This window comes from Balaenoptera borealis, assembly GCF_965194805.1.
Source record: "Balaenoptera borealis genome assembly, chromosome: 15".
NCBI lineage: Eukaryota > Metazoa > Chordata > Mammalia > Artiodactyla > Balaenopteridae > Balaenoptera > Balaenoptera borealis.
Window position 1 is genome coordinate 29,018,229 of NC_138871.1, and position 17,635 is coordinate 29,035,863.

At 52.3% G+C, this 17,635-nt stretch overlaps 1 protein-coding gene across 3 annotated transcripts in view; it reads left to right on the forward strand.

Moving 5' to 3' along the window:
- The first annotated feature begins 407 nt into the window (after positions 1-407).
- The window catches only part of RAB11FIP5 (RAB11 family interacting protein 5), a 36,711-nt gene continuing 19,483 nt past the window's right edge, over positions 408-17,635 (forward strand). The window contains exon 1 of one of the 3 annotated variants that reach the window (XM_082356303.1): positions 408-1,051. In XM_082356303.1, coding sequence (XP_082212429.1) covers positions 621-1,051 — 431 coding nt within the window. In that variant the 5' untranslated portion in view covers positions 408-620. The remainder of the gene's footprint in view (positions 1,052-17,635) is intronic. The other 2 variants (XM_082356304.1, XM_082356305.1) reach the window with 2 other exon arrangements.

The window sequence follows — 17,635 nt, forward strand, 5'->3', positions numbered from 1 at the left end:
CGCTCCCACTTGCCAGCGCCAAGGGGATGGCCATGCCGGGAGGGACGGGGCGGGGCAGTTTTAGGGCGACAGCTTTCCGGAGCAGGGACGTCTTGAAGGACGACTTGGGATTGGCCGGGAGACGCGGAGCGGGCATTTCATACCCGGCCGAGGGTGCCGCGCTGCCCGCAGGCGAGGCGGGGTTTCCTGGGGACCAACGCGGGAGCCCCCCCCTCCCCCCGCGGAGGCCTTGCGCCCCGCCCACGGTCCTCGCGGCGCTCAGCGACCCTCCAGCTCCAGGCTGGTCTGCAGCAGCCCGGGCGAAGGCGTGGGGGCCACCGTCCCCTAGCTCTGCCGCACCTCCGCGCGGGTACGGGTTAGGTCGCGAGTCGCAGGACGCCGGCCGCTAGGCGGGGCGGGAGGCGGGGCGCTGACGTCGCGGCGCGGCCGGCGGCCGGGAGGCGGGGAGGCGGCGGCCGGCTCGGCCCAGCCCAACCCGCAGCTGCGGCGGCCGAGCCTGTGGGCGGCGGCGGCGGTCCGAGCCGGCTCCTGACTGCCCTCCGCCGCTGCCCAGTTTCTCACTTGGTCCGGGTGTCCACGCCTGGTTCGGCCAGCCCTCACCCGCCGCCGCTTCCCCCGCCATGGCCCTGGTACGGGGCGCCGAGACGGCGGCTGGGCCCTCCCGCTGGCTACCCACGCACGTCCAGGTGACGGTGCTGCGGGCCCGCGGGCTGCGGGGCAAGAGCTCGGGCGCGGGCAGCACCAGCGACGCGTATACGGTGATCCAGGTGGGCCGTGAGAAGTACAGCACGTCGGTGGTGGAGAAGACGCCGGGATGCCCCGAGTGGCGCGAGGAGTGCTCCTTCGAGCTGCCGCCCGGCGCCCTGGACGGCCTGCTGCGGGCGCAGGAGACCGACGCGGGCCCGGCGCCCTGGGCCGCGGGCTCCAACGCCGCCTGCCAGCTAGTGCTTACCACCATGCACCGCTCGCTTATCGGCGTCGACAAGTTCCTGGGCCAGGCCATGGTGGCGCTGGACGAGGTCTTCGGCGCAGGCCGCGCCCAGCACACACAGTGAGTGAGGGGCGCGCGGGAGCGGAAACGGTTAAGGGCCTTGCGGGGCGTGGCTGGGGAGACGCAGGACCCCGAACCTCGGCCTGGGCGGTGCGCCCTTTTGCCTAGCGCTGAAGGGCGTAAACCGACAAGTTGGTTCTTCGCATATCGGGGTCTCCTTCCAATCCCCAAATGTGCGCTGGGCTGTGCTTGGCCGCTGGTGGGTCCTTGGAAGGCGGGGGGGGAGGTGAGAATGGTGGCCTACTGTTAGGAGTAGATTGTCAAGTAAAGTTAGGAGTGGGATCCAGAGGCTCTTGGACTGTGGGAACCTCAAGAAGGAAAATCTTGGGGCCATTCCTAGGGCCTCTGGCCCTGTTTCACTTTCCTCGAAGGGGAGGGGAACTGCCTTCGGGTCCACACCAGGCCTGCAGGGGAATGGGGAGGCCCTGCCTCGCCCTGTGGGGGAAAGAAGGTGCAGGGTTGTCCTCGAGGAGGGCAGAGGTTGAACGGAGGCGCCCCACCAAATCTAGAGACTGCAGAGGGGATCTGCTTCTTGCCTGGTACTCGGATGCCCTCTGTTGCTTAGAGACGCCCCCGATTCTTCCCTTCTGTGTCTCTGGTCTGAAAACAGGAGACCCTCTAAGTAAAGGAAGGAAACGCTTTAATCAGGCTTCAAGCATCTTGCTTGAGGTGGAGGCAGCACGTGCCTAATGGACAGCAGGAGACAATCTCCCAGTCACTTAAACCTAGAAGGGCCAGAGGGTTTACCAGTGGGTTTTTAAAAATCATTTATTTTGGCAGCGTTTAACTTTCCCTGTGTTAAGATCAAGGCTTCAGACTTGGAGCCTCATTTCCTGTTTTGGGCTTGGGCAGGATCCGGAAGCCTGTCCGCAGGGCTGACAACCTGCCGTGGGTCACTCAAGTGGTTAACTGGGGTGACGCCACCCCTAGGCCCATGGGCCCTGGATGGGGAGGGTAAGGGGTTGGGGACAGTTGCTGGAAAGGTTTACCCAAGTGGAATGGCATCCAACTGAGTAAATCTAGGAAGGCTTGCTGGAGAAGGATGAGCCTGGTACAGACCCAAATGAAAGCAGGATTTGGATAGAAAAGGATCTGACCTTGAACATTTCAAAAATGTGGGTAGAGAAGGCCTTCATGGCCCTTTGCAGCCTAGGGTGGGAAACGGGTTAGCACAGGGCAGGTTTGGGCAGGGCTGTGACTTAGCTCCATCTCCCCCTCCCCTGGCCTTCTCTCCTTCTCTCATGACTTGCTGTTTGGTTGCTGGGTGTGGATCATGTGGTATAGTTTGGCCCTTGTTTTGTTTTTTTCCTCCCCTTTTCTGTCCTCTCCCTCTTGCCTGGCTCAGGGAGCCCAAGGGGGTGGGGGTGAGGCAGAAAGCTCTCCTCTGGCTCTCCTAGCCCTTTCTTCTTCTGAAGAGGCTCCTGTCCCCAAATTCATTCCACCCCTTTCCCAGTCCTTCAGTCTCCACCTCTCAGCTAATCTGACCCGACTGGTAGATAACACATCTCGGTCTGGGGGTTGAGGGGGGGGCACTAGAGGGGAGACTAAGGGGCAGACAGAAAAAGTCTCAGCTTGTGGGGAGGGGCTTCTGTGAGGTCAGTGACTTGCGCGGGGGTGGGGGAGGGGCTTTGATTTTTTTTTCAGTTCCTGCTCTTGCTTTCTTCTTGGCCTCTGGATCTTCCTTAACTGAGTTGTCTATGTCTGTCGGCCCGTGTGCGCCTGTTTGCAGCCAAGGACAGTCCCCTTGATCTGAATGGGAGCCTTAATTTACTTTCTAGAAGTCATCTTTTCCACCAGGATCTTTCCACACCCACCTGGCTGCCTTTCCTCTGATGCATTGACCTGGGTTATTTATAGAACCTGGAGGGGGCAGGAGGAGGGGGACTTGTAGTGGGCAGCAGAAAAGTCTGTGAAATCAGCCTGATCTTTTAGTTTACTGGACCAAACAGCATGCCCACTGACAGAGGGTGAGGGCTGCTGCCCCCACTCCGGTTTGCACCTTCCACCTCTGGCTCTCATGGCCACCCTTGGTGGCCTTTCCTGGAGCACCTTGGTGTGAGCTGCTAAGATAGTGAGTCTGCACATTTTCCAGTGGGGAGAGGACTGGCGTGTGCCCTCCTCAGCTTTGGATAATGGTGGCAGAGAACTCCAGGAGAGCACATGATAGCCCTGTGTTGCCCAGACAGAACTCCATTGGGAAAAGGCAGCCTCACGGTTAAGAGGAGGGGCCTGTTTAGTTGCAGATTCCCTTCCAAACCTGCCACCTTGTGGCCAGTCAAGTAAACTCTTGGTGCCTCAGTTTTCTCATCTGTAAAATGGGGCTAATTTATACCTTGACAGGATTGATGTAATGGATGAAATGAGTATGTAATTAAAGCATCTAGTGCAGTTCCTGGATATGGCTGGTGGTCAGTGAACAGCAGTGATGGTGGAGGGAGGTTTTAGTAGCCTGGTAGCTGTGATCTGGGAGATGTCCCCTGTCTCAGAGGAGCCTCTCATGTGATAGGAGGAGGTAATACAGAACTTAGCATAGTCCTGGAAAGCCCCAGGACTATGGTGGCAGGGTACTCACAGAAGTATGAGAGCTCCTCATGAAATGAACTGGCCCTTCACAGCCCTCCACTACTCTCTTTGCTGCCAGACGCTTGAGAATTGGGGCTCGTCTTGTGAGGCCTCTGCAGTTCTGAAGCCACGCTCAGATCAGCTTGCAGCTTTGCAGCTGTCCTCTGTGGCAGGGCAGCGTAGTGTTTAAGAACGTGGAGACTGAGGTTTCACTCCCAGTTCTATCACTTACTAGCAGGCAAGTTACTTAACCTGTTTCCTCATTTCTGAAAAGGTAACACATGATAACAATCATAGAGTTGTACAAATTAAATAAGACAGCATCTCTAAAAGCCTTAGTATCATTCTAGACACATAGCAAGCTTTCAAGATATTAGTGTTGGGCTACTCTCAGGGCCTTCCTTATGTGAGGGTGGTGATGATGGGGGCTGGGGTTCTAGGTGCCTCAACAGCCCCTGAAGCTCCTTTGTTAGTGGGGTGCTCTTTGAGGTGAGGGATTTCACTGGAGGCTTCCAACTGATTGAAGAGAAAATTGTCAAAACAACATGTAATGTAATACACAAGGAAACTAATTATAACCGTCTCCCCTCAGTAAAGCCATACACGGATCATCATGGGTCTCAAAATCCCAAGAGCTGCTTCTTTCTTTCTTTCTTTATTTGGCCATGCTGTGCTGCTTGCAGGATCTTAGTTCCCCAACCAGAGATCAAACCCGGGCCCCTGCAGTGAAAGCGCCGAGTCCTAACCGTTGGACCGCCTGGGAATTCCCTCTTTAGCTTCTTTAGATGCGTCCTTTGTGGTTTTTACTTCAGCACCATCCATAGTACTCCCCAGTGTGTGCTCGTGTGGAGTAAAATGGTCCCTTCTGTAAATAGCCCCCTTCCTGGGCCTGTTGGATGGATGGTTAGAGTCTGGCCCCTTGGGAAGGCCAAGTCTGTGGGCTCAGTTTGGGTTAAAACGTGACCATGGGCAGGCTGCAAGTGTGGCCCCCTAAGAGGCTCTGTCAGCCCTGGTCAGACCTGTCTCATTGATTTTATGAGGGCCTATGGGAGGCCTGTGGCTGAGGAGGACTTAGGTTGGAGACCAGAGCTTTCTGCCTGGCTGGTGGTGGTGGCCTGAGACCTCCTCCAGGAGGGTGGGCTTGGGGGCAATGGGAGAGGCAGCTGAGGCGAATACAGCCTACTGGCCTAGGGTAGACCTAAAGTGGGCATGGTCTTTGAGGGCTTCCATCTGTCCCTTAGCCTCCAGATGGCCTGTGCATTACTGTTGTAGGTAGATGGTGCATGACCCACAGCCTTATCATGTTTCCAGATGTGACTGCTCCTCAGGAAGCAGCTGAGGCCACGAGGGTCCTTGGCTTTGGCTCCTGCTCCAACCCCCGACCTGGCTGATGGGGAAGTCTGCTTTGGCCGCCGGGAAAGGTGTGGCTGTACTTAAGAGCAGTAGTTAGGACGGAGGCTGCATCTCCCTGAGTTATGGGGCAGTTTTTATCTGGGGTTGCTTGAGCAGCAGCGTCTGGGGAGTGGGGAGTGACTCTGCCGTCAGACTGACCGGCTTACCCTTCCCTCTGCATCTGGCCCCGTTCTCCCCTCCCTGCAGGCAGCCAGGGACAGGTGCAACTCAGCAGAGCTCCATCCTAGCGACCTTGAGGGCTGTCCCTTTCTTCTGATGGGGGCTGTCTACCCTCTTTTTATTACTGCCACCCTGGTGCTGTGACGCGCTCTCCAGCGGCGCTAAATGGCTGGTCTGGCCTTGTCCAGATGTTTCCCCTGCCCTTCCCACCCTGTGCTGGGACAGATAATTAACACAATGACAGGAGCTCTGTGTGCTCTCTGGGAATCAGTACCCTATTTTTTCCTGTGCAGGGCCGACCTCTGCAAAATAGTGTGGTCATGAAGAAGCTTTGCCCTTCCCCACAGCCAAGTAATAAAAATAAGTCTGTGATGTGGGTCCTTTATGCACCTGGCAGTCCTGTTAAGGAAGAGTCTGATGGCTCTGCCCTTACTGAGCTGGCCTGTGGGGGTGGCCCTGGGCCCAGGTCTCTCCGCAGTGAGCAGGATAAGCAAGTTCAGCTCCCAGGAAGCAGCGCTGCAGAGTTGCCGGGAGGGGCTTTGTCACGGGCCACCTTGACCTTCAGCTGACCCTGGGGGTGGTGAGGGGAAGCACAGCCCTTAATCATGGAATTCTGATGTCAGAACTGGAAGAGTGCTTAGAAGTGTGGAAATTGAGGCTGGGGAGGGAAAGTGACAGGCTCTCAGCTACTCAGCAGTTAGGGAGGGTGGGGCTCTGTGTGGTTTCTCTTAGGCCCTGACAGCCTGAAGAGCTGTCGGATTTGGGATAAGGAAGAGATGGCATTTGGGAACCTGAGCGCATCCCAAGGTTTCTGTGGAAGTGCCTGAGGGTTTTTAGGGAGAGAGGGACATTTCAGCTGGGAGGGGGAGGGAGGCTTGGGGCTTCTCTGAGACCTGGAGGGACGCCTAATCCACAGGCCTTTCTGCCTGGGCAGAGGCCACTGGTTGGGTGGGAAGTTCAAAGGAGGGGAGGACATGGACACACCAGCCCGCATGCCCAGAGGGTGCAGTCTTATTAGGAGGACGGACCCCCACATTTGGAGGAAGGGCCATAGCCAGCGGCCGTACTTCGGGGCCTAGCCAGGGAGCGCTGGAGATGCTCAGAGCAGACGGAAGCCCTGCGCTCAGCTCTGGTCAGGGAAGGCCTCCCTGAGGAGGAGGTGTACCCCGGGCCTGTCAGGCTGGCCATCAGAGATCCCGTCTGCCACCCCACCTTCTCTGAGTTCCCCTGTGGACAGCGTGTAGCACTCCTTTTTGGAGGATTGTCATTGCCTTGTTTGTCTAGCATATCATTTATTAAGCCCTTTTTAGGTGCTGGCACTGTCCTAAGGATTTGACTTGCATCAGCTTATAGCAACCCCTGGGGGTGTAGGTATTGTTACTGTGTTCAACGAGTGAAGAAACTGAGGCTGTCACATAGAGGTGAAGTGACTTTTTTTTTTTTTTTTTTTAATTAATTTATTTTTGGCTGTGTTGGGTCTTCGTTTCTGTGCGAGGGCTTTCTCTAGTTGTGGCGAGCGGGGGCCACTCTTCATCGCGGTGCGCGGGCCTCTCACTATCACGGCCTCTCTTGTTGCGGAGCACAGGCTCCAGACGCGCAGGCTCAGCAGTTGTGGCTCACGGGCCCAGTTGCTCTGTAGCATGTGGGATCTTCCCAGACCAGGGCTCGAACCCGTGTCCCCTGCATTGGCAGGCAGACTCTCAACCACTGCGCCACCAGGGAAGCCCACTTTTTTTTTAAAGATTTTTTTCTTTTGATGTGGATCATTTTTAAAGTCTTTATTGAATTTGTTACAGTATTGCTTCTGTGTTATGTTTTGGTTTTTTGGCCACAGGGCATGTGGGATCCTAGCTCCCGGACCAGGGATCGAACCCGCACCCCCTTCGTTGGAAGGCACAGTCTTATCCACTGGACCACCAGGGAAGCCCTAAAGTGGCTTTTCTAAAGGCACACAGCACATGGCAGTCAGGATTTGTACCGAGACAGCCTGGCTCCTGGTTCTGTGCTCTTCGCCACCATGCTGTAACACCCATCTGAGCCTTCTCCCATGTTTCCCAGGATTCAGCTTTGCATGGAAGTTGGTGCTCAGCAGCTGCCCTCCTTAGGGTTCCTCTCTCCTCCCCAAAGCCCATCTCTGTGGTTAGGCTTGGGGCCTCTGGAAGCATGACCTGCTTCTCCTGTGTGAGGCCTTGGCTGGTAGGGGTAAGTGCATTCAGTCTGCAGCTCCATGTCTGGTCATATCTTTCTCAGGGGATGGGGGTGTTGCCTGCTACATTGGGAAAGAGGGTATCACTGCCACTAGACTGTCTCACAGGAGCCATTGGCTTGTGCAGTAGAGCTGGGCTTGGGATCATCAACAGATATAAGACTTCCTGACCTTTCCCAAGAAATCACATGCTTGTTTTACTGTGACAGAACACTCTGAGCCATCCATCCCTCCTCCTACAGTCATGCAGTGGTTTGCTTTTTTTTTTTTTTTCCCCCTTTCTTTTGTTCAACATCTAGGAAGCAATTAGTGGGCAACCACTGTGCCTAGGTCAGGGATTTGGAGGAAACATGAGAAAGAAATTATATAGCCCTTTCCGTAGAAGGGCAAAAATATGTTTGAGACAAGACTTAACCCAGGAAGGATAATTAACCAACAAAGCAGCATATACAAAATATGAGAGAAGGAAAGGGTCAGAAGAAGGACCAACTCACCAGGGTTGGAGTGATCAGGGTGGGCTGCCTGTAGGAGGCTGGACCTTGAATGACAGGTGGGGCGTGGTGGGGGCTGGGTGAGTTTCTGGGAGGGAGACCCAGAAGGGAGGGAAGGAAGGGAAGGTGAGTGTGGTGGGGCTGAGCCAAGAGAGGGAGTGGAGGGGAGCCAAGCTTCGTTTCCTATGTGCTTCTCTCAGCAAAACAACCTGACTTTCTTTACTTCTTATTTCTTTTTGAGTAGTTTACCTGGTTCAAAATTCTAAAGATACATAGGGTACATACACAGTGAAAAATCTCCCTTGTCCTGCCCTTGAGTCACCCAGCTCCTCTCTTCAGGAGCAGTCAATATTACCAGTTCTTATATGCTTTTAAAAGCCAATGCGTTATAGATTTCTTCTCCCTCTCCCATTGTGTTTGCACAAGTGCAGCCTTCTTCACACACACAGGTCTGTACCTATGATAAGTCTGGCTTCCCCACACAGGGATATTATTGCTTCTCTCCACCTGTTTCAAGTCTGAACTGAGACCCTGGCAGGAAGACAGCCACTACTTAGTTTTGTCCTCCGTGACTCAAGACCCTGTTTGGGGTGAATATGGGGTTAGGAGCAAACTGGGGAGGGGAGTTTGGTTAAGTAGAATTTCTTCCTTATTCCCTTGTCTCCCCTGGGAGAGGTCATCCTGCTGGTTTTCTCCTTTCTCTTGGGCAGGGTCATCACTCTTTGGTCCTGGGCCACCTTGCTCCCAGGGGGCTGATGACAGCCTATAAAAGGCCCTGACAGACAATAAACCCAAATCTTTACATGTGGATTGGCCTACTTTTCAGAGTGCTTTCCCAGCATCACCTCACTTCCTTCTTCCCTGAGGGCAGGGAGGGTGACCCCCATTTTTACTGATGTGAAGACTGCGGTCTCAGGAATGGAATGACCGATCCAAGGTCACATGATTCATTCGTGGCAGCCAGATTTCTAACCTCCCGAGCCCAGTGCTTTTTCCCTACATCATGCTTTCAACTATACATACTTCTATTGCTGTGTGGTTAGACTTGTCTCCAAGCAGGCATGGGTCCCTGGCCTCTGTCCGAGGCAAGCTGACAAAGAAACAAACCTTTGGAGCCTACAGCAGCGGGAGAGATGAGGACTGGCTGAGATGTTTGTGCCCAGGAGGGAGGGAGGCTGGTCCTGGCTGGGGTCTGAGGGGAGCTGAGCAAGCCATGCCCATGGAGCCAGGGGTAACTAATGAAATGATGGTGCTGGGCTCCAAGGACTGTTGGTGCCGGCACAGAGCCAGAGTAGGTGACAAGAGGCCTGATAAGAGGCACTGTCCTCTCCTGCAGTTGTGTCTGGCTTGCAGTTTTACCGTCGATACCAAATCAAAGGCAGGGTGAGGTTGTGAGTGTTGGGAGCCATAAGGGATTGGCCTGCGGCCCACACATCTCCTATCTGATCGTGTGTGAGGAGAACTGCCTGAGTGGGGGATTTGGAGAGGAGGGAAGGCATCTAGATGGAGGAGCCTCTGGGGAAAAGGCTTTTCCAGCTGTCTCTTCAAACTCCATGTAATACAGTTTTAGTTGACATTTCTCCCTCTCCCTAACTAGCTTATTTTATCACCCTTCTTTTACAGAGGTGAAGTGGGTGGTTGAAAGCCACTTTGTAAGTCAGATCCAGGACTAGAACCTGGGTCTCCTGTCTTCCAACCCTTGCGTTTTTCCACTATTCCTTTAAAATAATTTTTTTTCCATTTATTTTTGGTACTGAAGCTAAGCCCTGCCAATGCCATCTCATTTATCCAGCAGGTGTTAGAAGGTATTCCATATATCAGGCCCTTTCCCTGGGTTGGGGGGCATAAAAGGTGAGTAACATTTTGTGCAGTCAGTAAGCAGTGAGAGCACAGGTGGAGTGGCTCTGCCTGAGTGCCACTGCAGGGGACGAAGAGGGGCACTTGGAGAAGGGCACTCCGGCCCCTCCTACCTTCCCCATTGCTCCTGTCCTAGTTTAGGCAGGTTTTTTTTTTTTTTAAACATCTCCTCTAGACTGTTAGCATAGCTGCTACAGCTTTTTTGTAAGCCAGAATGCCAGTTTATTAATTTGTGATGAGAAGTAACTGCTGAGGCACAAGGAGTTGCCTGGGTCAGCCTGGCCGTGGGACCTGTCCTGGGTTGGCCGGCTCTGTGCTGGTTTCTGCTGCCTTACCTCTCTGCTGCCCCTTTCCCTGCTGTCCTGGGCTCTTCCTACAGCACAGCAGCCATAGGTCTTATCCTTGTTTCCTACCCTGTAGTGCTCTTCCAGGCCCAGAATAAGGCTACAGCTCTTTAGCGTGCTGTTTGGGGCAGTCTCCTCTGCTCCAAAGCACCTTTCTGCCCATCTTCACCTCTCCAGCCCTGGGCATCTGTGTATTCTGTTCCTCCCACCTGGAATGTCTCTTCACCTGCCTCCTTGCCTCCTGACCCATTGTTCAAGGCCCAGGATGAATGTTACATCTGTCAACGAAAATCATCAATAAGCAACCTATAATAAGAAAAGAAAAGAGTTTTATTTGAGCCAAACTGAGGACTAGCCTGGATGCCCACTTCCCAGATTACTCTGAGAAACTGCTCCGGAGAAGCATGGTTTCCAGCACAGTTTTATATCTTGTCAGAACAAAGAACATTAAATAAGTCAGGGTTACTGTACATTTCAAGAGAACACACACACACACACACACACACACACACACACACACAGATCAGCATCATGTACACAGCAAGTCAGCATGGCCTTGCACCTGGGAAAGGAGTCTTATCAAAGGAGTACCAGCATTGGTGTCCCAGGAAGATAAGCATTTAATCTTTATTTTTAAAGAATGGACATTCTTTACTTTTTGTCAGTGTGTCCTTTTCTCTAATAATTAAAGCAGATGTACAGTGTGTGTTTGATAGGCCACAAACAGGCTATTTTAGTTAGCATAAGATTCAAGTTAACTCATAGATAAGCCAGAATGACCTCCCTATATCTCAATATGTGAAAATTTCTTTTATCATGTCCTTCCCTGCTCCTCCCGAAATTGTCTTCCCTTTAACCTTCCTGTGCATTTTATCTGTGCATTTTTGTGGTGTTAATCACCTTCTTCCTTTATTTATGTGGCTGTCTTATTTCCCCACCATGATGTAAGCTTCTCGAGGACACTCCCTTTCTTATTCTGGCAAATACTTGGGAAACGTTTTGAGCCTGGCTGAGGCCTCCTCTGGTTGGATGGGATTTCAGTGGCGAGTTCCCTGTGCCTCTGAGACTTTGTGAGTGTCAGGATGGGCTGTCAGGATCTCACATGCCACGCCCTGTGCTGAGGCTACGGAGATGAGTAGATAGTTAGCACAAGGCTCAGGGATTCAACCAGGAGCAGGGCTCAGTCATAGGACAGGGAGAAAACAGCCTGTGTCCTGGCCAAAGGCTACCCGCTGGCCTCCACAGGGATCTAATAGAAAGACCCTGTTAGTCTCAAGTGGGACCAGAAGGGGAGTATAGATGAGTCAATACGTGTTTCCAACCATCTCCAACAGATGCGGGTGCTTTTTTTTTTTTTTTTTTAATAAATTTATTTATTTTATTTTTGGCTGCTTTGAGTCTTCGTTGCTGGGCGCGGGCTTTTCTCTAGATGCAGTGAGTGGGGGCTCCTCTTCGTTGTGGTGCGCGGGCTTCTCATCGCAGTCGCTTCTCTTGTTGTGGAGCACGGGCTCTAGGTGCGCAGGCTTCAGTAGTTGTGGCACACGGGCTTCAGTAGTTGTGGCTCGTGGGCTCTAGAGCGCAGGCTCAGTAGTTGTGGAGCACAGGCTTTGTTGCTCCGCGGCATGTGGGATCTTCCCGGACCAGGGCTCGAACCCGTGTCCCCTGCCTTGGCAGGCGGATTCTTAACCACTGTGCCACCAGGGAAGCCCCACGGGTTCTTTTTAAAAAACATAATCATGATGCTTGTATCACACACAAAATCAACAGTTCCTTAATAACCATCCAATCAACATCCAGTCCGTATTTAAATTCCCTTAACATCAGAACTATCTCTTCATAGGTGGTTTGTTGAATCAGGATCCAAACAGGGCTCCCTCCCGTACTGTGCCTGGTTGTTAAGTCTCCCAGGGTAACAGTTCCCTCTTGTTTCATACCCTTACCTGATGGAGGAGCTGAATCACTTGTCCTTGAGAACATCCCACATTGTAGCTGATGGGTTTCTGCCAAAGCAGAAATTGCGGGGCCTTGGGAGCCTGGGGAAACGGGGACAGGGTGAACAGTCTCTGAAGGCTTCAGGCCTTTTGAGAGCAAATGATTTCATCAATACAGCGTTGCTTGAAGTGACTGATGGCTGGCCGGCCTGGATTAGGAATTTGGGTTAGACTGTTAATGTCCATCAGAATGTTATGGACAGATATCTTGGTGTCTTCTCCCAGAGTTTTCCCCAGCATCTACTTTTTGAGTTGTGGTCTCTTCCCCTCTGGAACCCTGCAGCCCCTATTTGTACTGAGTGCCTAGAGAAGCTGGATGGGGAGAGTGAGGCCAGGAAAGGAGAAATGGATCAGCATGTCTTTCCTTCACGTTGGTTCTTCACTTTTCATTCTAGAAGATTCTCCAGCCAGTACACTGGGCAGCACAACTGTCTTCTCAGGGCCTCTTGGCTTCCTTTGTCTTGGGGTGGGGTTCAATTCCTACAACCGTCAGATTTGCAAGCGCGCCACCCCCAGCATGGTGGGAGCTGTTCCGTAGCCTGAGGTAAGACCTGTCTCTGAAGAGGCCAGGGCAGCCATGGCCAGAAGAGAGAAGCTGCAGACCTGCTGGGCTACGGCCATAGCAGGTAAGGCCCAGGTGAGCACCAGCCCAGTTAAGCTGGAGATGGTGGTATTGGGGACATGAGGAAAACAAGCTACAGGAACAGCCTGCTCCCTGACTGGCAGGTGCACCCAGCTGTTTTTGTTTCTCCGGAGTCACCTTCATTGGCATGCAGGGTGTTTGAGGGTCAGACTGAGCACTGTGGCGTGACGCTCGGGAGCCGCAGGGCCTTTGGCCAGTTTCTCGCGCCTTACCAGGCCCCTGGCAAGGCCCTCTCATACCCGGTGGGACATGAGGTGCAGTATCTGTCATCTGATTTGAGATCTCAACCTGGGAGCCGTGCGTTGGGGCAGGAAGGGGAAGACATGCACTCAAGCGTGTGTTTTGCAGTGAGCCTTACAGAGGCAGCACATCCCAAGCAGTGAGAGTGGCGCCGCCCAGCTCCTTCTCTGGGAACTACGTTCAGCGCCTCACATCAAGCCCTTGCCTTAGCTTTGAACTGTATCTGTAAGCGTCTGTGCTTTATCTTTATTTATTTTGTGCATCCGTTAGCAAGATGTGTCCTAAGGTAACTGCTTCTTCACTTTATGCCATTTCAGCTTACAAAAGGTTTCATAGGAATGCTCCACTTTTGGATAGCAGGGGAAACCTGTAACTTTAAAGTTCAAAGTAGTGATGAGTATAAACAATATTTTGCGACATCTGCAGCAACTGTAATGTGGTATGAAAATATCGGTTTCTCTTGGTGACTTATTCATAGGTACTGCTGCTGTACCACTACTGTTGCAAAAATTCATAATTGAAAGAAATACTAAATTTCAGTTAGAGATTAGGGGAAATAAAGATGTAATTTTTCTCCCGTCTAACACAGACCCCCTGTTTTAGAGAAATCCTTTGGTTGGGCAGGGACATGGGGTTTCTGGGCCCGGGTATGTGGTGTGTTGTACTTGCAGAGGGAGGCATTCTAGTGCAGTGATCAAGGCCGGAGGCCCTGGAGACAGGGAGCCTGGGTTCAAATCCTGGTTCCCTGTGTACTAAAAAGAAGCATCTGACTTAACCCTATGGACGTCTCTCTGCCCTAGTGTTTGCATCTGCAAAAATATATAAGAACTAACATTTGTGTGGCGCTTCCTGTGTGCCAGGCCCTGTTCTGAGTGCTTCACATGTAATCTATGCAATTGTCAGAGTGGTCTTGTGAGGGGATTGGACACCCATTACTCCCATCTTATAGGCAGGTGTGGAAATGCAGAGAGAGACTGGGTGACCCACTCCAGGTCGCTCAGCTGGCGTGTGGTGGGCTGGGGCTTACACCAGGCAACCTGGCTCCAGAGTCCATGCTGGAGCCACTCTCGAGGTCTGCTTCCCACACCTGCCTCCTGGGGCTGTTAAGAGGATGACTGGGATCTGATTTGGTGTGTTGAGTGCTTAGTATAGCGCCTGCACACAGTAGGTGCTAAGAGAGAGGTATGGTTGTTAATGGTGATAAGATTAGTGCCCTAGTGATGGGCTAGAGTGGGGTCAACACCTGACCTCCATTCAGGAAGTGGGCACTTCCCAGATCTGGTTGGTGTATTCTGTCAGGGAAGTTACTGAGATTCTTTGGTGAGGAATGGGGGATGAGGGCTTCAGGGTTAAAGAAGGTGCCCTTTTGGAACTGTCTGTCCCCATGAAGCCTGGCACATGGCTCCTTCCTTTCTGGGGACAGGGGGCACCCTCTTTGCTCTGGGAGCTTCTGGTCTCACAGTTAAGACCTGTGGGTTTGTGATGATAGAAACATTACACAGTTGTTCAGTTGTGAACAGGGACAAACAAGTTGCTAAGTTAATTCATAGATTAATTTGTTAGTTCATTGAAAATATATTTGAGTGTCTGCTATTTTACGTCTGGTGACACACAGACGAGCAGAATAAAGTTCCTGCCTGTAGAGCAGGGGAAGACAGACATTAAACAGCCGTGTATACATACATCATTTTACTGTGTGGGATACACACACACACATACACACACACACACCCTGTGTCAGGTAGTATTAATTATGCTAAAGAAATAAACTGGGTAAGGGGCAGCTGTAGTTGGGGTACTCAGGGAAGACTGAGGAGGTTCAGATGAACTGAGACCTGATGTGAGTGAGTAAGTGAGTGAACTGTGGCCTGAAGATCTGGGCCTGTGTCTCAGGCAGAGGGAAAAGCAAGAGCAGTTCGCTGGAGATGGGAACACTGAAGGCCAGTGTGGGATGAGAAATGCAGAGAATCAGAAGAGCCAGCACCCAAAGGATGAGCCCTTTCTGCCATGCTGAGGAGTGGGGTGTGATGTGCTCCAGTTTCACCTACCTGCTGGGTGAAGCATGGATGGCAGGGAGGCAGGTGAGCAGGGAACTGTAATGTTCAGCAGGGAGATGTTGGTGGACTGTACTATAGGGTGACAGTGGTGAGAGGGGTTGAATTCTGGGTATGATTGGTTGGTAGAACTAAGTTTAGATGTGGGGTGTGAGGGGGAAAAAGAGACAAGGATGGTTCCTGGGTTAGGGGTGTGAAATAAATGATGTGTGGAGGCTTAGGAAGGGGCACCATTATTTGGATCTTAAGCTGAACTTTGCACTGATAATGTTACCGAACTGAACTCAGGTCTGCTTGCCTGACGCGTAGCAAAGCCAATCTACTGACACTGAGTTGTGGTGAAGGAAAGTACAGTGTTTATTTGCAGGGCACCAAGCAAGGAGAATAGGCAGCTCATGCTCAAAAGACCTGAACTCCCTGATGGCTTTCAGGCAAGGATTTTTAAAGACTGTGCTAGGGGAGAGGGTCGTAGGATGCCTGATTAGCTCATGGACCTTCTTCTGGTTAGTTGGTGGTGAGGTAACAGGATGATGTTTTGGGAATCTCAGTCATCAACCTTCTGGTTCCAACCAGTCTGGGGTCTACATGCTTGTGGTCAGCAAGTCGTCACCATCCTCTACCAGGTTGGGGAGGGGTCTTAGTTTCTGCAGAACGTCTCAAAGATAGGCATCAGATTGTTATCTACATCCCTTCTGGAGGAACTCCTGAAGTCTTGCAGCTCTGTTGTTCTAATCATTAACTACTTGAGTCTGCTCTTTGGAACTCAGGGAAGGCCTAGGAGACTAAAGCCTTTTTTTCTTCTACAAACAAGAAACAGGGGGCACAGAGGGGCTTTTGTGTCCCAGAAGGCCCTGCAGAGTCCTGCTTGGTTTCAGCTTCTCTTTTTCTTTGATACTCCTCAATCCTGAGGGGAACAGGGGCAGGACAAGGAAGGGAATAAAGTTTTGGATAGAGAGATTAATCATAAACTCAGCAGGTTAACTCAGTTTTAAGGGGACCAGTTTCAATAAGAACTGGAGACAAGTCAGGTGTGTGCCTGGGCCTGGGGCTCTCAAGGGCCCAGCACCCCCAGAGTGACAGGAGCCACCTGGCACTTAACATGTGTGTGTTTGACATCTGCCCTAGGTCTGCTTCTCAGAGTGTTGAACTTTTTCAGTTATACTATGTGGCAGCTGTTAGCTAGCCCAGCTCTGTTTACTGAGAAATGGGTGGAGAGCTGGGTATGGTGGGCCTGGGAGCCCCACTAGCAGGAATAACTAGGGCCATAATCTTGGTAACAGGTGAGGCAACTACCTCCTCCCTTTATCCCCCCTTTGTCCTCTGCCCCTGCAGAGGGTGGGGGTGGGGCTGGTCCCACAGGGTAGGAGGCTGAGGGCTCCTAAGTCCACACTGGGCCTGCTGAACTTTGTCAGGCAGAGGGAGCCTGGGGGAGGTACGGCGGCTGAGCAAGGGCCCTTTTAGAGCTTTTCTGTGGTTCTGCATCTGCTGGGGGAGGCTTGACTGCTCTCAGACGTGGTTTTAATGGCCTGGGGACCGGACAAAACCCTGAGGTTCCCTTAGTGACCTTTCAGGGCTCCATCCTGCTGGGATTGTGCCAACCCTTTGAAGGGGGTTCTGGCCTTCATACGCCACCTCCTTGCCTCTTTGGGCCTCTGTGGTGTACCTTTTCCAGCCTCTGTCCTCTCAGGGTGTCCGGAGGCCCAACGTTTGCATTCAGCTTGATGACAAATGCTGTCCCTCGAAGGTTAAGACCGTGGGCTGGGAGTCAGGCATCTTCATGTTCAAGTCCCGACTGTATCCCTTACTAGCTGTTTGACCTTGGGCAAGTCACAAACCTTCTCTGTAACTTAGTTTCCTCATCCACATAGTGGGGATAATGGATCTCATCTCCTGGACTGTGTGGATAGTAAAAGAGGTACAGAGTTTGGCACACAGTGAGCATGCAGTAAGTCTAGCTCTGCTGATTCTCTAGCACCAGTCATTTGTCCCGCCTCTCAGGTGTGGTCCACAGGCCAGCAGCCCTGGCATCCCCTGGAAGCTGGGTAGAAATGGAGCCTCTCAGGCCCATCTGCACCCATTGCATCAGAATCTGCATTTTTACCAGACTCAGCGATCCGTTTGTACTTTGCAATTTGAGAAGCGCCGTTGTACGTCACTCCTGAAGAGCAGCGTCTGTAGCGGCACATACCTCTTCCACGCAAGGAATTCTCTCTTACTGCTCCTTTCCTGATGGAGCATGTCTTGGCTGCAGTCCTACCTGGGACAAGTCCCAGATAATGATCATCTTTGTCAAAACCTGTTTCCTGAGCACATGCTTCCTGGGCTTTGGAGAGTTCAGGTGCTCAGGCAGTGCAAGGGTTGAGGTGGGCGCCATGTAGGTGGAACAGTTCAGTACCTGCAGTGAAGGATGTGCAGGTTGTTGTTTTACATGCTGTCGGGGCCGAAGAATCTAGGCTTTGAGAGCTGAGTGGGTGTCAGGGAAATTGCACTGGGGCAGAATCACTGTCCTTCCTGTCCTGGTGAGTGCTGTTTCAGAAGCAGCTTTGTGGAACAGAGGCCTTGTTCATTTTAGCACTCTTTTTTCATAGAAAGTACTTATTGATGCCTGGCCCTCCCCCATGTAT